Source organism: Simochromis diagramma, unplaced genomic scaffold (assembly GCF_900408965.1).
Source record: "Simochromis diagramma unplaced genomic scaffold, fSimDia1.1 OVJJ01000603.1, whole genome shotgun sequence".
In the NCBI taxonomy this organism is placed as follows: Eukaryota; Metazoa; Chordata; class Actinopteri; order Cichliformes; family Cichlidae; genus Simochromis; species Simochromis diagramma.
This window is the reverse complement of record NW_024387414.1, coordinates 5239918-5259242: the sequence shown is the minus strand read 5'-3', so window position 1 is coordinate 5259242 and position 19325 is coordinate 5239918. Positions and strand designations below refer to the sequence as shown.

At 39.0% G+C, this 19325-nt stretch overlaps 1 protein-coding gene across 4 annotated transcripts in view; it reads left to right on the top strand.

Moving 5' to 3' along the window:
- The window catches only part of phkb (phosphorylase kinase, beta), a 98105-nt gene extending 83520 nt beyond the window's left edge, over positions 1-14585 (top strand). For 3 of the 4 annotated variants that reach the window (XM_040011110.1, XM_040011113.1, XM_040011112.1), the window contains 13 exons: positions 806-888; positions 1565-1655; positions 4521-4579; positions 4772-4934; positions 5317-5398; positions 5634-5691; positions 8387-8477; positions 9668-9873; positions 10544-10678; positions 11068-11197; positions 12231-12338; positions 12510-12650; positions 13011-14585. In XM_040011110.1, coding sequence (XP_039867044.1) covers positions 806-888; positions 1565-1655; positions 4521-4579; positions 4772-4934; positions 5317-5398; positions 5634-5691; positions 8387-8477; positions 9668-9873; positions 10544-10678; positions 11068-11197; positions 12231-12338; positions 12510-12650; positions 13011-13148 — 1485 coding nt within the window. In that variant the 3' untranslated portion in view covers positions 13149-14585. Of the gene's footprint in view, positions 1-805; positions 889-1564; positions 1656-4520; positions 4580-4771; positions 4935-5316; positions 5399-5633; positions 5692-6073; positions 6165-8386; positions 8478-9667; positions 9874-10543; positions 10679-11067; positions 11198-12230; positions 12339-12509; positions 12651-13010 lie in introns of all 4 variants that reach the window. The other variant, XM_040011111.1, reaches the window with a different exon arrangement.
- Positions 14586-19325: the final 4740 nt, after the last annotated feature.

Genomic DNA, 19325 nt, shown 5'->3' with positions numbered 1-19325 from the left:
TATCATACCTCAGTCTGTAGTTTTGCTTTTGGTCTGTCACCCGTTGGTTTTAAATGCAAATTGAACTCACTAGACTCTGTAAATAGATTCCATAAGATGTGCACAGCTGGATCATATTCCAAAGAGCTTCTAATAAACAGATTTTTTTCTTTTCTTTTGCTTTGTGAATGATTATGCTAATGTTGTCCTTGGTCTTCAATAGTTGGTGCAAAGTAGCCTCTTACCACTGAACATTTTTGAGTCAGGAGATGTACAAAGTGCAGGTAGCTAAAATATTTAGCACATTCAACTGTTATCATTTGTATACTCAGATCTCTCAGCCATGGTGGTAATTCATGGAAGGTTCAGAACTTGTTGTTCTTTTTTAATTACTTTAAAAACGTCAGACTTTCTGATTATTTCCATATTTCCATAAAAAGACTAATGATATTAATATGGTTGCATACTTTCAGGACTGCTCTATATATGCACTACATACATCAGTGTCTGACACTGATTGCCAGCTAAGAATGGCTTATCAGCATTAATTGGCACCTGCCACTGAAAAACGGTAGGAGCGTATGACTGCAGGAATTGGCATATACCAAGACTGAAATATTAATTAAAGAAAATTATCAGGCGGTCTATACCTAAGTTTCCTATGTGGTCATAAAGCCGCTGTTGTACTTTTTAATATGTAACAACTGAGAAAGAATTTAAACCCAGAGTGAACTTTAGAAATACCACAGATTCAAGCTGAAAGTTGAATCTTTGTACTGGAAGTATGAAATGGTGTCTGTGTGTTTGTGTGTGTCTGTGTGTCCAGAACACCCTGCAGTTCATCAAACAGTGCTGGAAGATGCCAGGGCGTCCTCTCTTCCTCGTTCTCATCCGTGAGGATAACATCAAGTAATATTTACACTCTACAATAGTTCTTTTGTCTTTTTTTTTTGTGGTCTTCCTGCTGTATGATCGCTTTCTCAAAGCACTCTCCCTTCTCCAATCTCGTCATACATCACTCACTATCTCATCTTCTGTCTAACATCCGACTCAAGCTTGCAACAAAATGTCTTGACAGAGAATTTATTTAGCTTTTTTTCCCCATCAATCATGTTTCAGTTTCTCCTCCTCCCCTCCATTTTTTCCCTTCAGTATGTACTATCTGTCTTTATAGCAGAAAGGTGCTACTGCACATTTGCTTGCTGATTGGGTGATAATGTTTCTCATTTGTATCACTATAACCTGGCTCGTGGGCTGATTACAGTAGTATTGACCGTTATCCAGGGAGCCATATGTTAAATGTGCTACAAACGTTTAAGCAGCCACGCTACAGCATCTGGAATGAGTCAGTGGGCTCTCATAGAAACAATTCAATAGTCTTTAGTTTGCTATTGATTGGGATTATGACCTGTCTAGGGGTCAACAACATACCAGATAAAGCACTGAGTATACTCATTTGATCTGAAGCTTCAGTTGCATACTATTAGTGTGTTTAATACAGATATTATGTCTGGAATAAAATCAATGATACTTGTGATGAAAGGAGAGAGAGCTTATCACAATATTTTAACTTCTGTCTCATCAGAGGAAGCCGCTTTAACCCAGTCTTGGACATGCTGGCCTCATTCAAGAAGGGCAGCATCGGAGAAGTCAAAGTTCATGTTGACAGACTTCAGGTTTGTGGCTCTGGTTAATTATGTTTTTGTTTGCAGTGCAAATGTCAAAGATATGCTTTAATCAACACTTAAACAATCAAACTGGTCAACTAAATGAAAAAACCCACACAAAAGTCGAACATGACCTGCAGCACCGAAGCTTTCTACAGTAGTTGGATCCAGTTAGATCAAACAGATTTAATCCTGGCAACTCTCATTGCAAAGCGAGGGCGATCTCTGTCTGTGCCCATTAGAGACTATAGCAGGTAACTGTCTGGTGAATTCACAGTGAGGCCAGTGGGTATCGTGTGTTCTGCATCCGGCACACACTAATCAGGTAGCTTGCTCACCTAAACCAAATGGAGTCTTTCCACTTGAAACCTGAAATGGACTATGTCCACTTGAGGCACTGTGAACAATGACCTGAAATGGTTTTCCAACATGGCCTGGATTTTATGTGTGAAACAGCAAAAGCAATGTGAGGCAAGTTTCTTTGACACTGAGATACTAGCTACTATCTCTCCATCCATCCATTCGCTTCCGCTTATCCTTTTCAGGGTCGCGGGGGTTGCTGGAGCCTATCCCAGCTGGCATAGGGCGAGGAGCGGGGTACACCCTGGACAGGCTGCCAGTCTGTCGTAGGGCTAACATAGCTAGCTACTATCTAGTTTAATGTAATTGCTTTGACTGCATTTTGTAGTTATTCAAAATAATTCTTGTCAAAATATGAAATGTAACAAAAATAGGCAGCAACAGCAGCACATCGTAAGCTGACATGATACTGAAACAGGATGGTAGATTTAGTGCTAGACACCAGTGAACATAAAAGGCTATTGCAGTTGATAGCTTGACTTTATTATGATTTTATTTCATAGGATTATATCTGAATACTTAAGAGAGGCCACTGGGCATGTGTTTGGTTCTTCTTATGTGTTGAACACGTTGAATATATTTCATATCATATCATATATTTCTACAACTAGAACCTCTCTTTCTTGTGTGATCATCAGAATGGGTCAATCCTACATTTAACTGATCAATCATGCTCTTAGATTCACATATTCTTACATTTCCAAGCAAGCACAGAATCAATATCACCACTACTTTTCCTCCACTTTTGATTGTTTGCTTATTGTGGGGGCTTTTATAAAAGCAGCCGTAGAGACAGAAGTATACAGGCTGCTCCCTTCTTTTAGCTCAACAGATATTGCAAATAAACTCTAAAATAAATGCACTGGTGTAATATAGCAAATGTTTTAATAATAAATAGTTGTCCAGGGCTTCCCTTCTGCCTTACAGTACAAACAAAAATTTCTCAGCCTTTAAGCTGGTGTTCCCCTTTATTTTAATAGCAGCACCAGTGTTCATCTGTGTGTGACCTTGGTCTGTGAAATTCGGTATGAAAACTATCATTGTTGGCTTGAGAAGGCTAAAGCTGCTTTGAGCTCTGAATGTTAAAAAAGGTGACTGGGACTGTGTGAGTGAAGGTTTTTTATGGCTTGAATTTGGATGACAACATGGAATTAAATGTTCTATTTATAGAAGACAAGTCTTTTCCTTCTGTGTGGGTTTTGACCTACTCAGAGGTAAATAAAATTAAGTCTAAGTGCATAAATGAATAAATAAATGTGGCTTATTGGCGTTATGAAATGGATGAAACAAGTGTTACAAATGCTATGAAATAACCTCTGCCTATATGGTTCATTAGTCAGTGTTCAGTAGATGTTGCGGTGCCTACAATCCGAAGACGAGTCAGGACCATAAAGCATATTCAAAGTAAAATCAGATTATATTTTTTCTTATTTGCTAGATTTTGAGTACTTCTGGTAGCTCAGGAGGTAGAGCAGCTTGTCCACTAATTGGATGGTTATTGGTCCAACCCTTGGCGTCATTGGACAAGATAGTGAATGCTTAATTAGCCCTTATGCATCCGTCAGAGTGCAGATGTGTATGTGCGATTGTTATAAAGGGATAGAAAAAAGCTGCTTTATTTTGCTGGTGCCTTGTCCATATTATATCTCAATTTGGTGCATCATTGAAATCTTCGTAGGGCTATTCCCAAATTTACAGTTAACCTTAAAGCTAACCTGTAGATCATCCTCAGTTTTAACTGCATGGTTCAAATATGTCTACATTGAATGATTTTGAACACAGTATTCATGATTTCAAAAACCCAGAAAATTAGGCCAAGGTAGAACCAGGATTATTTGCACACTGGTAACTTTGTAAAGTTTATGACAGTTTTCTAACTTGAACTTCACTTCCAGTGTGTTTGTGGTGTTCAGCAGAGACTTCCTCATATGATCCTTTCTTTTTCTTTTTTTGCTTTCAAGTTTTTCCTTCCCTTTGCCTATTTGCCATTCGCAACACAGCTAACTCCTACAGCTTTGAAACATTTGCTCTTCATCATCTCATTGTTATGGGGAGCAGGATGGCTCCTCTCCTACGCCTCTTATTTTTGTTTTGGAGTTAACTTCAGTTGGAATGGCTAATATCACATTTAGACCACAGGAGAAAGGCAAACCGAACTGCACTCCTACACAGCTATGCTTTTAAAATGCTCAAACTTTTATCATCGCATTACCGTGTAAGACACTCACTTGTCACTGCAACAGTACACATTTGTAAAATTTGTAAGCGTGAACTTAGTGCACACCTTACTACTCAATTTGTTATCTGGTACAAACTGCATTATTTAAACGGTTGTTTTGTAAACCGAGTCACCCGACAAACTTCCCCTCTGGGATCTACGCAGCTCCTGAGTAGGCTTTTAGAAGTACTTTGTCAGTGCAGTACTGCAGAATCTCTTGAATGCTAAATTCACCAAAAAAAAAAAAAGTCACTTGACAATTTCTTTGATGTGCACTTTCCTTATCAATCATTTAGACCCTGATATCTGGGGCATTTGTGGAGCAACTGGACTTCCTGCGTATCAACGAAGCAGAGTAAGAGTCCCTCTAGTGTTTATGTTCCCTTTGACAGATGTCAGTGTTTTTGCCATAATTACTGCATAAATCAAAGTGTCTAAGTGATACCAGCTTTATTTTCATTTACTGCTTTAAATGTGAAAGCAAAGCTGCGGATAACACAAAAAATATAATTTGTCTGTATCTGTATCTGTGTGTGTGTGTGAACAGGATCCCAGAGTTTAAAAGCTTTGAGGAGCTGGAGCTGCCTAAGCACTCCAAGGTGAAAAGACAAACAAGCACGCCCAACGTCTCCGACCTGGAGCAGCAGCCTGAGATTAATGTGGAGGAGTGGCAGAACAAGTCCACCAATGAGATCATTCAGAAGTTCCATGTGAGTTGTTCAAAAAGTACCCAAAAATAACATATTCTCTTAACTAAAGAGAACTGTGAATAAAATGGGCAGGGCATAAACTTTTCCTCACTGTTGTCGCTATAGCTGCTAATTAAATGGTAATCTTTTATCCGAACAGCATTACCAAGACTGGCAGAAGCCCCTCCAGCTCTTCCTTTTATGCCATGTCTGACTTAATCAGTGTCGTGCCTGTTGTCACTGATGCATGCTCAGCTTTGTTCCCCCCGGGGTCTTTGCCTCTGCTTTCCCAGAACAGAGCCCTACTGTCAAACAGAAATGATCTTGGCTGAAATGTTTAACTATACTGTTTTTGTATGGAAGGCTCATCATCCCTTTCATCTGAATGTGTATCATTGTAAAGGACTGTGACTGCTTGGCAAGTCAGGCTCAGCTTGCTAGCATCCTTCTGAGGAGAGAAGGATCTGACTTCCTTGCCAAAGATGGTAAGCACTCGCATTGTGAGCTAGAGAGCAACTAAAAGCTGTACTTTCACAAATTAACAGCAAATCTGTTTAAATCGAGGAATTTCCACTTCCCAGTTTTGCCTGACATCATCTAAACTGTTTTCTACCTTAAAAATTGATGCATTCATCAGTTACATCTTATTAATTTAAATCCAACTCTATTTCTCTTTTGAAGTTTTTTTTTTAACGTCTGAACGTTTTGTTGTAATTATAGAGAACATGATGGAAGAATTGGAGAGAATCTACAGAAGAGCTGGCAGCCGAAAACTTTGGTCTGATATTCTCACACACGCACACACACACACACACACACACACACACACACACACACACACACGCACACACACACACGCACTATTAAAATCTGTTCATAGACCTTTTTGCAGCAGTTCAGCCTTCTGTTCCTACATTTCTTTGGATTACATTATATTTGTCCTGATTCGATTTTCGGTTTTTGCCTTTGCTAACATTCTTCGTGTGTGTAATAAAAGAACTTGGAATGGAGTTTGAAAATTGAATGAGATGTGAACTATATGAGGATTTTTCTCTGTACTTTTGCGAGGGTTCTTTTAAGCAGTTGCTTGTATATAGACCTGTTGTGTAATCTTCATAAACACTTCAAAATAACTGTCGTTTAATCTGGCTGAACTGTAGGCTGGCAGTGCGCCATGCTGCAGCTATTACCAAGAAGTTTGCCAGCTCTATAGCTCCTCACATCACCACAATTCTGGTGCATGGGAAACAGGTAATGTTCAGGCAGAGATGGAGTCAAGTCCGTGCATGAGTAGCACCGGTTAGTTGGCTAGCTTGCTGTCGAAAAAGCTTTCCTAGAGCTGTGTGAGGTTCAGCCCATCCACACTTTGGATTCTTCTTAGGCAGGTCATATAGAGGTGTGAAAGAAAACATTAAACTGAATTTGGAGTTCATTCTTTTTTAAACAAGCTCAATAAATATGCATAAAATTTATACAATGCTTACAATATGTGAACATAAGCAGTGGCCACTTAATGCCCCTAGAGTTATCTAGCTATTAGAGATGTGTTTAAAAGAATAAGATTTAGCATCTTAGTGTTATTTAATTGACTAGCAGGTGTTGGAAAAACACTAATAGAATGGAAAAACACTAATCTTAGCATATCAAGGAGATAAACGTATTCCTAGTGAAAACCACTGGGGTTAGAAATATAGAACATAGCTAACTCTCACACAGTCGTCAGTTTGGATGAGGCAGCTTTGCCAAGCTAGCAGGCGCCTTGACACAGATCTGTACGGGCTTTCTCTCTCCATTAACCATTACAGTGGCTCGCCCTTCACTTCTGCTGTTTTGATATACATATATAATTTATTTTTTAGCATCACATGTTTCTCTAAGGCTGGCTGTATACTGCAAATGAAACAGAATTTGACTTGTAGCCACAGGTCCAATTTATTTGTTTGCTAGATGAAAGTGCTTCATAGCTACTGCGGGAGCCGGCAACACACATAATGTAATATTAGAACAAATGTGGTATAAAATTTGTGGAATACATAACTGAGCCAAATTGACTGCCTTTTTCTGTGTCTGTTGTTAGATCTTGCACAACAGATGCACAGAAGGCATTCAGTAATTTTTGAAATAATATATGGGTCTTCTAAGGCAATGATATGGGCGAATGAAAACATCAAATCAGGGTACAGTGTTTTATGTTGTCAAGAAATCTCTGCATTTCTCTTTTTGATCTTTGTCTATAAAACTGCCAAAATTCTTTTTTGTTTGTGGTGTACTGCTGGCCTGTCTCACAAAAAGCTGACCAAATACTACAAATGGTTGTCACAACTTGTGAGCTTTTGTTCCCCTCTGTGTTTTTATTTGATTTTGTATCCGGTTGCCTGAAATGACAACTTTTATTGTATGCTGTTTTTTGTTAATTAATAGGATTTTAGCATAAAGAAATTTGATTATGCTGTCAAGTTAAAAAAAAAAATTGTCTGCAGGCAGGTTTTCAGCTTGCTGGCAAATGGCATCAATACTCAGTTCAATTTACTTTCTCATTTACCTAACATGGGCCAGGAAGTGAAGCTTGAAATAGGTTCCCCAACAAAGCATCGGTGGATTGACACCACATCATGCCTTCTAAACGTTAAAGCTTTGTTACCTTTTTTATTCATTGTATTCAAGATGTGCCCTTGTATTTCTGCAGGTTTAAGCACTGAATAACTCTACAGATACACACACACGCTTTCACACAGAAACACACACAAAAAAGATATTCGCAGCATATAATAAGAGGAGGTTGTGTTTCAGCTGATTATATCCATGCCCCCCATTAATTAAGTATTCCATGTGTTCCCTGCTTCTGTGTTGTGGATGTGTGTCGATAGCAGGCTTGGTTGTGGGCTACCATGTGAAGATTTGTGAACAGTTTGTGTGCTGATTTTTTCCTCATAGGATTCCTGCAGGCCCGAGGAGGCAGTTTGAAGGTTGCGCTGAATCCTGAACAATGCAATCAGAAATTAGTGAACATTAAAATATTTTAGGAGATGACAAACTTTTAGATGTTATTTATAGGGACACATTTTCTAGTCATGTGTTTGACTTTTAGATTTAGATTTAGATTTGTTATTTATGGTTGGTTTACACAGCTTGTGTATGTATGTATAGCTGTATATATCCACACGTGTGTATGTGTGTGTGGGTGTGTGTGGGTGAATTGTGTTGCTTACATTGTTGAAATATACATTGCTGTGCTTGAGAGTCACCATCTACCAGAACCAAATTCCTTGTATGTGTCTGTGCATATACATGGCCAATGAACGCGATTCTGATTCTGATTTAATACTTTAAAGAGTATTTAATCAAATATTGGAAGAATTGCAATGATTATAAATTAATTTTTTTAAACTTTAATTAAATGAGGCTGCAGTCTTAGCTGTTAGTCATTATCTGTCGTGGTGTAAAGAATGTTCTTGTGTCTTTTCGCCCACTAGGTCTGTTGTCCGTCTTGCTGCCAGTCTGTTATCTAAGCTAGTGGACAGCCTTGCCCCCAGTATTACTAGTGTTTTAGTGCATGGCAAGCAGGTAAGTGGACACACAGACTGCAAGGCCTGATTAGTGACAATCCTTTCTGCAAATTATGTCTGAAAAAATGTTGGTGGCATGTTGGGATAATAATTTTAATGTTCACTGATTAGGAAAAAAAATTAAAGTTGAAATATTTGGTTTATAAAGCTCCTCAAGCTGTCGTCCTGTGGGAGTTGCTTAGGCCAGCTGCATGCTCATATCAATCATCACAGCTCGCCTCCATTGTGTGTCCATCTAAGCTGTAGTTATAGTAGCGCTGCTGGTGTGACTACCATAGAATCCTAATCTGCACCGTGTCTAGACACACTCCATATGCCAATTGATATATTGTGACCCGTGAATTTGCCTGATGCCACTCCCTCACGCTGGATGAGTTTCGGCGCATCATTTTCTGTCAAGTGTTATTCAGAGATTAGCCTCCTCTCAAGAGTGTCAGTTATCTTGCCTCATTTTTACCCTTCTGAGCAGTTTTAGGCATTTCATTATGCTCAAGTAGCTCAAGGTGTGAATCTGCATATAGATTGCCTACCGGAGGGAATGCTCCTCTCAACATGATTGGAAAAGCTGATTTAAAATTTGAGACGCCTGTGTTCCTCTGCTTACAATAACAGCTCAGTTGGAAAAAATAAGAGGCACCACCCCATTTAAGTCAATTCTGACTTGAGTTTTGATTAAATTTCTCGTCGTTATTGAAATCCAACAAAGCATTCCCCTTGAATTTAAACTCGGCTGTACCCAAACTTTATTTCCAGCTTGTCTTCTTTGTACTCAGTTCGAATCCATTTAGATGTATAGATGAAAGATACATCTCAGTGCTAGATTTCATCAGCTGAAGACGAGAGTAAAAGCGTGTCCTCTCATCAGTTAGACTGCTGAGGTGTAATTTTCTTGAGATGGCTTCAGAAGAAACAAATACAAAAGTGGAATCTTGAGATCTGTAATTTTTCCTACTCACTTTTATGTGACTCTGAGAGAGGAGGCCAATTTTAGATTGATGGAAAAAGGATGCTTGTAAGAATTACACCTTAGAAAAGTACTGCGCTCATGCTCGCCTCTGCACATACACACTTTTGCAGATTTGCCGGACTGCAAAACTTTCTAACCAACGTGATGTTTGCTTGTTTTACTGTCTGTGTGTGTCTGTGTGTACATATGTATGTGTCTGTGGTGTTTCATGTGATTACCAGGTGACCCTTGGTCTATTTGGACACGAGGAAGAGGTGATCTCTAACCCACTGTCTCCAGGGGTGATCCAGGGCATCATCTACAGCAAATGCTCCCCTTATGGTGGGGAGCGGGAGGCTGTTCTGCAGCAAGAGATGGTCATCCACATCGGATGCATTATCTCCAACAACCCTGAGCTGTTCAGTGGCATGATCAAGATCAGAGTCGGGTAACCCAAGTGTATTTAGTGAAGCTAGATGAATTTGTGCAGGATGGGGCAGCTGTAATTCTTCCCTCCCTGCTGTTCATTCTAGTACAAACTATAGAAAGAAGCCTTCATGTTAGCTAATCAAAGCAGTAATAGCAGCACAAGGTGACACGTTTGATCAAGAAATGACTTAATATTAGTTATTTTTGGACATATCCATTATTTCTCAGACCAAGGCTGTGACATATAAAAACTTTACAAAAACACTGGAGAGCACAAGAAGGTGGCATTGTAAATAAGTTAAGCAAGCTGTAAAAAAATGGCTTCTCACAAGGGGCACAGTCAGAAATTATGCGTTGTTTTCCAGCTCATTAAAATGAAAAAGCACATGTACCTGTGGCAGATTTGACTTCATCCTTGTTTTGTTTTTTTTAAACCTTTGAATTATCTGTATCCTGTGTGTGAGCATGAATAAAACCCTGTGAAGGTGTAATCACAGCAGACTAAAAAGGCAATTTTTTACCTGTGCTCTTGACTATTGTCTGCAGTTACACTAAACAGGGATAAATTCACACGTATATAACTGATAAAATAAGTTCTAATCCATCACTAAGTGACCATATTGATGTGAGCTGTGCAGGGCTCAGTGCCACCGTTGATAACAGCACGTGTGTATTATGTGGACTTCCAGATGGATTGTCCAGGCTATGAAACATGAACTGAAGATCGTGGCAGGAGACATGCCACCCCAGGACATCTACCAGCTCTCCCCCAGCGACATCAAGCAGCTTCTGCTGGACGTGCTGCAGCCGCAGCACACTGGCAGGTATTCTCTCTCTTTCACTCACACACGAACACGCATCACACAAACACACATTATCGCACTTTATCAAGAGCGTTATCCGTGCTTTCTCCTTACATTAACTCACAGATCTGCCTTTGAAGATGCTGTGTCTTTATCTCAATGCCTCTACTTTTTGTATAATCTTTTTGACTTTAATTATTTTATCTTCTTTCTTGTCTACATTCATATCTTATTATCTGCGGCTGCCACAACCCAATTTCCCCTTGGCAATTATGAAAATCTTATCTTATCTAATCTGATCTAATACACACCAGCTCACAGACAATTTTCCTTTGGCACAAAGGCTGGCATCCTCGTATTTTGCCTGTTACTAAGATGTGTTCAGCAGTTTCTTCCTCGTTTCGCCTCAGGTCTTGGCTGAACAAGCGTCAGATCGATGGCTCTCTGAACAGGACCCCTTTGGGCTTTTATGATCGTGTGTGGCAGATCCTGGAGAGGACCCCAAATGGTATTGTGGTAGCTGGGAACCACCTACCACAGGTACCCGCCTACCCCCACTTTGCTGCTAGATAATTACTCTGACCCATGCTGATTAATGATGACACTGTGTGTTGTGTGCTGTAAAAGAACCACTTTTTTTTTTTTAATCTGTGTGGAAAATTTCTGTAGGCCAGAAATTCTTTTTTTGGTAAATCATTAATATGTTTGCATATGCAAGCATGACTCCCATGAAGAAATACAGAATAAGTACTTGTGCATAAGCCTTTTAATGAAACCCTTAATTGACTAAACCAACTTTAACTGTTGGTAAAGTCTGCTAAAATGTGGAAACAATGGAAATGAAGATGGCTTTCTGCTTGACATGTAGTAGTTAGTAGTTTTTACTCCATTTGTGAAAATGTGCCTTGCCTCCTAATAGGCTTCACTGCAGGTTATAGCCCTTTGGCTCCACTGTGGCCTGAAATCTAAAGCACGTAGACACCACCACATATGGAGTTTGCTCCCCTGAGATGCATTGACAGACATTTTATGGCAGGCATTTTATTGCAGCCACCTTTAGCTGCTGCTTGTTTGGGAGTAAAGACCTGTAAAGTCTGTACACAAGCAGAATCCATGCAGTTCGCATGCATACTTAACGAAATGTGAATTAGCACTGCCATCAGTAATTATGGATTAGAACCTTCATAAATATGGTGATGTCTGGACTTCTGGAGTCATTCACAGATTTTCTGTGAAGAATTATTTATAACTGCTGGTTGTTTGGTCAGCAGATTCAGTTAGTGTGACTTGATTAGCTATTTCTGCTCACAGTGTTTTAACATTATTTAAAATACAACATGTTCATGTTATTGTGAAGTGTTTCTAGCTTAATTTGTTGAAATACATGGAAGAGTAAAGCTTTAACAAGCAACACAAACTTTTTTGATGTCTACAGTAGTTCTCATGTATACTGTAGCACTGCAGCATGACCATATTTTGCTGGTCGCAAACATGCAAAGACATGTTCCATTACATTTTTTTTTCTCCCATTAATCACATTTATCTCATCTCCTATATCCTCATCTCTTTGCAGCAACCCACGTTGTCTGACATGACCATGTATGAGATGAATTTCTCCCTGCTGGTGGAGGACACGCTGAAGAACATTGTTCTGCCCGAGTACAGACAAATCATAGTGGAGGTAAACAGGCCCGTTCATCAGCACCAACAAATAGAATCAAAGTATTGAAGGATTTTACTCATCCTGGTATCGACTGTTCCTGTGGTTTACAATGATTAGATTTCAGTAATTTTGAGACTGTCTTCATTGTTATTAATATTAACGTCTTGCCCTCGCTCCGGTTGCCCATAGTTGCTGATGGTGGTGTCCATAGTTCTGGAGAGGAACCCGGAGTTGGAATTCAGTGAAAAGGTGGATCTGGACAATCTGGTGAAGGAAGCCTTCAGCGATTTCCAGAGAGATCGCAGCCGCTTTGAAGGAATGGAGAAACAGGTAATGTGTCTCAACCTTAGGGTGACCTGTAATATACTTTCTTTTTCCTCTTTAAACGTGACCTTAGTGTCTACCACAAAATTGTAACATCACCTTCTTAAATTGATCCTCTAAAATCTTTTATCTTCTGTTCCAGTTATATTAAGGTGGGTTTAATTTAATTCAATTGTTGAAGGGTTAACACTGACATTTTCCAATTCATTAGAGTCTTATTACATTTGTCAGATTTAATCCTGTTGCTTTTTTCCCTCCTTTATTGCATCTAATTCATGAACAGCCTCTTCGTACTTGCAGAGTCGTTGGTTTAGGTACTTTTTAAAGACATATTTTATCATCTGACCCTGACTTTACTTGTCCCAGGATGACATGGAGGAATTCTACAACACACCACCAGTGGGAAAGAGAGGCACCTCCAGCTACTTGACCAAGGCTGTTATGATCCAGTTGCTGCAGGGGGATGTTAAGCCCTGCAAGGATGACCCATGCACTGTTAGTTAAATTATGAGCTTTTTTTAGCCCAATACCAGTTGAACACAGTGGACTGTCCCCCAGTCTTGATATGCATTATAATGCATTATGTGCATAACTTCAGTCTTCAGCAGTACCACTTTAGCAAGCTATTTTTTTTCAGAGATTAGCATGTCTGCAGTTTGCTCAAGGAAATAAAAATAGCTATAAAAATAAAATTGTAAAGTAGATCATGTGTTCTCTTTGTTTTAGCGATACAAATTTGTGTGTTAATTGTCCAGAACAGAAGTGTTTATCCAGAGACTATTTATCTTATATCTTTACATTTTACTCATAACTAGCTAATGTCACCACACAACTAGCTAGCTCTTTTTCCCTGCTATCTGAATGTTTTTGATTAGCATATCTGCACATTGTTTTGCAATTCATATACTGTACATCCAGGAGACTTAGCTTAACTCAGCATCTACATTCTGGTCTGCAAGAGAGAAATTGTTTATCACAAAGCTTGAACTGTTTGTTGAACTATTACTTTATGATTTTTGTTGTTGGTGCTGAGAAATTGGTTTTAAATTCTGTGCATTCTAGCTGTCAGCTATGTCAGAAATTATACTTCATTGAGCTGTGCTAAGTAACAGCTGCGCAATACATTGTAGCTCACCAGCAATAACTTGTAGATGTTACATAGAAGTTTCAAGGTCATACTATATCAGGAGAAAGGCGGTTCTTACACTGGTGAATTTGATTCCCTGGACATCATGTGACTTATCATGCAAAGCAGAGGGCAGTAACTTCTGTCTTTATTTCATATATGGTTCATCCAAAATGTAGCAGTCTCGATCAAAATGCAGCATGGCCTTGTTAACAGGCTGGCTCTGGCTCTTTGGCATTAGAAACACATTAGAAATGTGTGCACACATTCTAAAATGTCTTTCTTTTTAATTTAGTGAATTACATAAAATTTAGAAATGTAGAATTCAAAATACGAACAAAGTTAGGTGTTTGCTGTACTCTTAAAGGAACTCTGTGTCCTCTTATTTTTGTGCATGCAGAGAATACGCATGATAATAGGTACTGTTAGCATAACAATTGTGAGGGTTTCTCTCAGTATTACAGGTCACAAAACAGAGCTTTTGCGAGGCCTTTTTTCTCCACAATAGTCCTCTTTTTGACAATGAGTACTGCTCATCCAAAGTCCGGGGACTGAGCCTCCCTAAGAAACTGATGTTTTGTTAAACGTGGGAAACAGAAAAGATTTCTGCCATCCTTAACTAGAAATGATAAGGCTCCCTTTGACTTATTTTAAAGCGTGCCTCTTTGAATATCATCACTGTGATGAATCTGCCCAACCTCGTCATGGTCTGTTTGAGTGTGTCGGTGTGTGTTCTTTGCCTCTGTCATTCAAAAGGAGTATTTTTAACTCCAAACTGTGGTTTGAAAGAATAAAGTTATCACAAAAACTACAAACATTTTTCTCTCTGTGACTTCCTGTTGTGAATTGTGCTTGTGAATGAGTAAAGAGGCCAAATGTCACTTCCAACCCCTTTGATTCTAAATATATAATTACTTTACATGAAGCTAAAATCTCATGTTTCTTATAAAACTGCAGCAGAAATGGAGTGTAACTGATATCCCCGAGGGGGTGTGTTTGGCATTGTGTGCTGCATCCTACCAGTTACACCCCCTCATGTTGACTGAACCCCTTATCAATCTGCATCTCAGCACTGAGTCTGCGTGAGCTGCTGTCTTGCAACATTGACTGACAGGCAGACGGGGTGGAAAAAGCCAGAGAAGATAAATGAGCTCTGCCTCATACTCGATATATTCAAGTCGACTCTGGTGAGAAGAGCTCTAGCCTGTCTTGTTGAATGAATGTTTTCCACATCAAGGCAAATCCAAAAGGAATCCCTAAGCATTAATTTAAACAAGTAACCTCAAGAAGGCTTTTCATTTCTTCCCAATTAGTTAAACACTTTGGGATGTATGATAAAGAGTCGTGCTTTCATTGAGAAAGGAGATCTCCTTTCAAACACCAGGGAACGCCACTCATAAATAGATTACCATTCAGGCATTATGTCCTATTTTCTCATGGCCTGAATCATAAATAAGATAATATTGAGGGAAAAAAAGCCTTTCTTGTATTGAAAACTAAATCATATTAGAGAGCATTGAGATGCAGCTCAGTAATATTGTACAGAGGTACCGCTGAAGTCTCAAACTGATGCACCATCGGTCCACTAGAATGCAGCAGAGTCCAAGAAATGCAATTCATATAGTTTCAGTTATATTTCAAAGGTGTAACTTTCTTACCAACTCACCAAAGTAATGTCAAAATATATTAATGATCAAAACAAGTCCATGAAGCAAGGAGCTGTTATGCAGCACTTTGTTTTACATTATATTTAATATTAATTTGTGTTTTCTAATCACATTGTGGACTCCGTTAAATGTCTCCTACATAAAAACCTTTGAATCAAGGAGCTTTTGTGTTCGTTCTTTTGCTTTTGCTTTTTTTGCTCTCTGATCAAAGGGTACACATGGTGAGAGCAGTCAGAGGGCCTTTTAACTTGTCCACTAGGGGAGAAATGCAAAAAAAGTGGGAACTGGCGAGTTCCCTAGTGTTTGGCTGAATGGAAACAAACAAGATGGGACATTAGCAACCAACAGTGAGCAATCCAAATATGAGGGGCTTTTCATGCCAGAACTAAAGCAAATGAAATCAAAAGAGTGTTTCAACTGATTATTAGATTAGAATAAATGAATAATTACGAATTGGTGTGAATTTGAAACACCACTTATAAATTAGTGTGGTCATGCAGTGATTCTTTGAGGGAAAGAAGAGCGTTTTGCTGGTAGATAAATGAAGTGCATATGAGGAGGCATTTCATCATAAATATATCTCTCCAGTCATATTCATGTCATTATATCCACACACATCCCACAGAACAGCAGCCATACATTTCTCTGGAAATGTGTTGTCATCATGGTGAGCATAATCGCAGATGACAAACCCATGTGGTGTGCTCTGACTGACTGTTGAAACGGAGGAACTTCATCCCATAGCGGTGAGCACAACATTCCCACATCTATATCTCTATCACACCTCCTGCTATAATACAGCAGGACATCTGCCTGCCTTCTCCCTTGCTGCTATCTGGTTTGATATGTGAGCGAAAGCCTGACTGTAGATAAAATGTTGCTATGATGTGTTTAGTCTGCAGGCAGCCAACTACAGGAGAATTTATACAGCTGTTCCCACAGGTGGTTGTCATCCATATATAATCTACACCACATCAACAAAACTGCCTTAATATTGTGTAGGTACCCTCATGCTACCCAAACATCTCTGATCCAGTTTCCCGTGAAGTCTGGCATTGGGATGATAAAATGGATTTCCTTGGTTCCTGTAGGTTACGGGGTAAGGCCTCCGTGGAATGGGCTTGTATCCTTGTCTCTTTGGGTTTGGATTTGGGGTGAATGTCTGCAATTTCCTCCTCATCCTGTTTCTGAGCAGTTTTTGTGGTGTGGTGAAGTGCGTTGTCACTTTGCACGAGACTGTTTTCATTGCAGAGTGTGATAGAAATGTGTAGATCTGATCTTTTCACATCTCAGTTCATTATGTGACCTCTTGGTTAAAAGCAGTGTCCACAACTGCTGTAGATACCCAGGTGTCATGCTCACCAGAAATAATAAAACATCGTTGATATATTTCTGCATTGCCAGGCAACTGGGGTGCTCTGTGAGTTGGTTTCAGGACAGTTTAGTAATAAGAGTGAGCATCCAGTGAAAACCGCACAATGCTCTCTTGCAGATCTTCATTTGGGTCAAGCTGGAATAGGTTTCAAGGAATAACCTCTCATCTGATTTTCTGCGAGTTTGTCTAGGGTATATATGCTGTGGTATGTTGCATTTGTTCCTGTTACATCCTTTACTCTAAAAATAACTAAAGTTAAATAAACCATATGCTAACAGCATTCATCTCAAAGTCCCGGTATACCCATAAGGCCTCATGTATAAATGCATTTGTATTCTGACCGCCTGCAGTATTGTATCAAAAATCCCCTCTGGCTCAGAAAGTATTTTCCAATAGAAACATTAAAGAGAATCCTACAATGGCAAGCAAGGTCAGTTTTGACTCTTTGTATTACATTTTTTTTTATCTATGCAAGGGGAAGACTTTCCCAGAGTGTAGAAAAGTGATTTTTTTTTATACCTATGTGCCAAGCAACTATGGAGTGCCAGGACTGCCATAATGCATTAATTAAATACACCATTAAATAATTAATTAAATGTGGCAATAATTAATTAAAATTGGAATTAATTAATTCAATAAATAGTTATGACACATGTAATTAATTAATTATTGACACATTTAATTAATTATTTATGTATTTCACATTTTAATTAATTATTGACACATTTAATTAATTAATTATTGACACATTTAATTAATTATTTATGTATTTCACATTTTAATTAATTATTGACACATTTAATTAATTATTGACACATTTAATTAATTATTGACACATTTAATTAATTATTTAATGATATATTTATTTATTTCATTTTGGCAGTCATGGCGCCTGGCTCTCATCATGAAATAATTTTATCTGTCAGCCTCACCCATCAAACTCAGGGGGCGGGGTTAACGCTGATCGAGTCAAAACCATTGCTTTGGCCTGGTGGCCATTGTTTCTAGCACACAACAACCGGCATGTGGAAGCTAACAGAACTGAACTTTGAAAAACCCTGTTTGTGTGTCACCAAATACCGTTTTAATATTTTTTTAGCCGAGAATGTAGTGGTTTAATCTTCATGTGTCTGGTCGGTTTGTCAAGATACAGCCTCTTTGCAAAAGTGCTTCGATGATTTCGGAGATGTCTGCCCAGTCTGACGGCAAAGCGTGGGATAGACCCGCTCGCCTCGCAAGCAATCCCACCGACAAAGCGCAGGCCCCGGTACACAGCTGTAGTAACCCCCGCTGACTTCTTTTACTGAGGTTATATTTATCGGTGTTTTATTTCCTGATGTTCTTATGTGTCCTACGTGTTTCAGTCGCCAATTCTGAATTATAACTAACATTAAAAACATGTTTAAGGAGGAGAGAGAGCAAATAAATCTGTTTAACATCTGATCTTTGGGTTTTTGTTCAGTAATCAGCGTGACCTGTGTATAGACGCATAAAAGAGATAACGTTGGTGTTTCCGTCATGTAGTAACTGCTGGCTTTAACTGTACAAAGGTTGTTCGACACTATGAAACACATACAGACTTCATGATGTTCGGCTAATATTTTTATAGTGAATATTAATCATGAGGGTAAACGGCCCTGTACACCACGGAGCGAGGTCAGCATATCCACGATATCCTCAGCTCCATGAGTTAACACAAGTTTCCCAGCTGACTATCTAACTGCCAACTAGAGACGTGAAAATATACAGCATAAAGAAAAGTGTAAGAGACTCAGCAGCAGATTAGAATAACAGTTATACATTTAATAAATCACCAAATGAATCCAAGAAACGAGCCAACCTGTTCCGACAATTTGAGTTTGTATTCCCTCAGCTGCAGACTCGCTGCTGTTTAAATGTTTGAAAAGGAAGATTAGATATAAAAAACGTCAAACATAGACTCAGTCTGCCTTCACATTTGATATGAGGCCAGCACGTATAGTGGCTGTGTCCTGTTTTAAGATCATACATGTAAAATTGTTGTCTGACCTCCGTCGATCCAGCCGCTTAGAGTCCGTGGTTACCATGGTTACTGCATAAGCAGCTATAATGTTAACAGCTGGCACTGAGGAACCTACACCAGCATGGGTGTTTATGTTTTTCCATTGCAAAAGAACTGTCTGAATGGTTAACTGAAGTTAACTTGGATAAATTATAGTTAAGGAGTTTCACAGATAACGCCTACGTGAGCTGTGCGACTGTTCACCTGAAATCAGCAGGCTATTACTGAAATACACGTGCTATATCATAAACTATGATATAAATAGGGAGGTCCTATTAACATGTTTAGTTTTAAAGGACACCTTCCTGCCTTTAGTCTCCTTCATGAGCAGTATTAGTTTTCTTCTAACATCCAGAAGTCTGCACCATGTGTTTCATAGTTTGTAACAAGCCTTTGACAGGTAAAGATAACATGACCGAAAAAGCAAAAAAAAAAAAAAAAAAAAAGAGAGAGAGTGTTGACATAAGAAGAG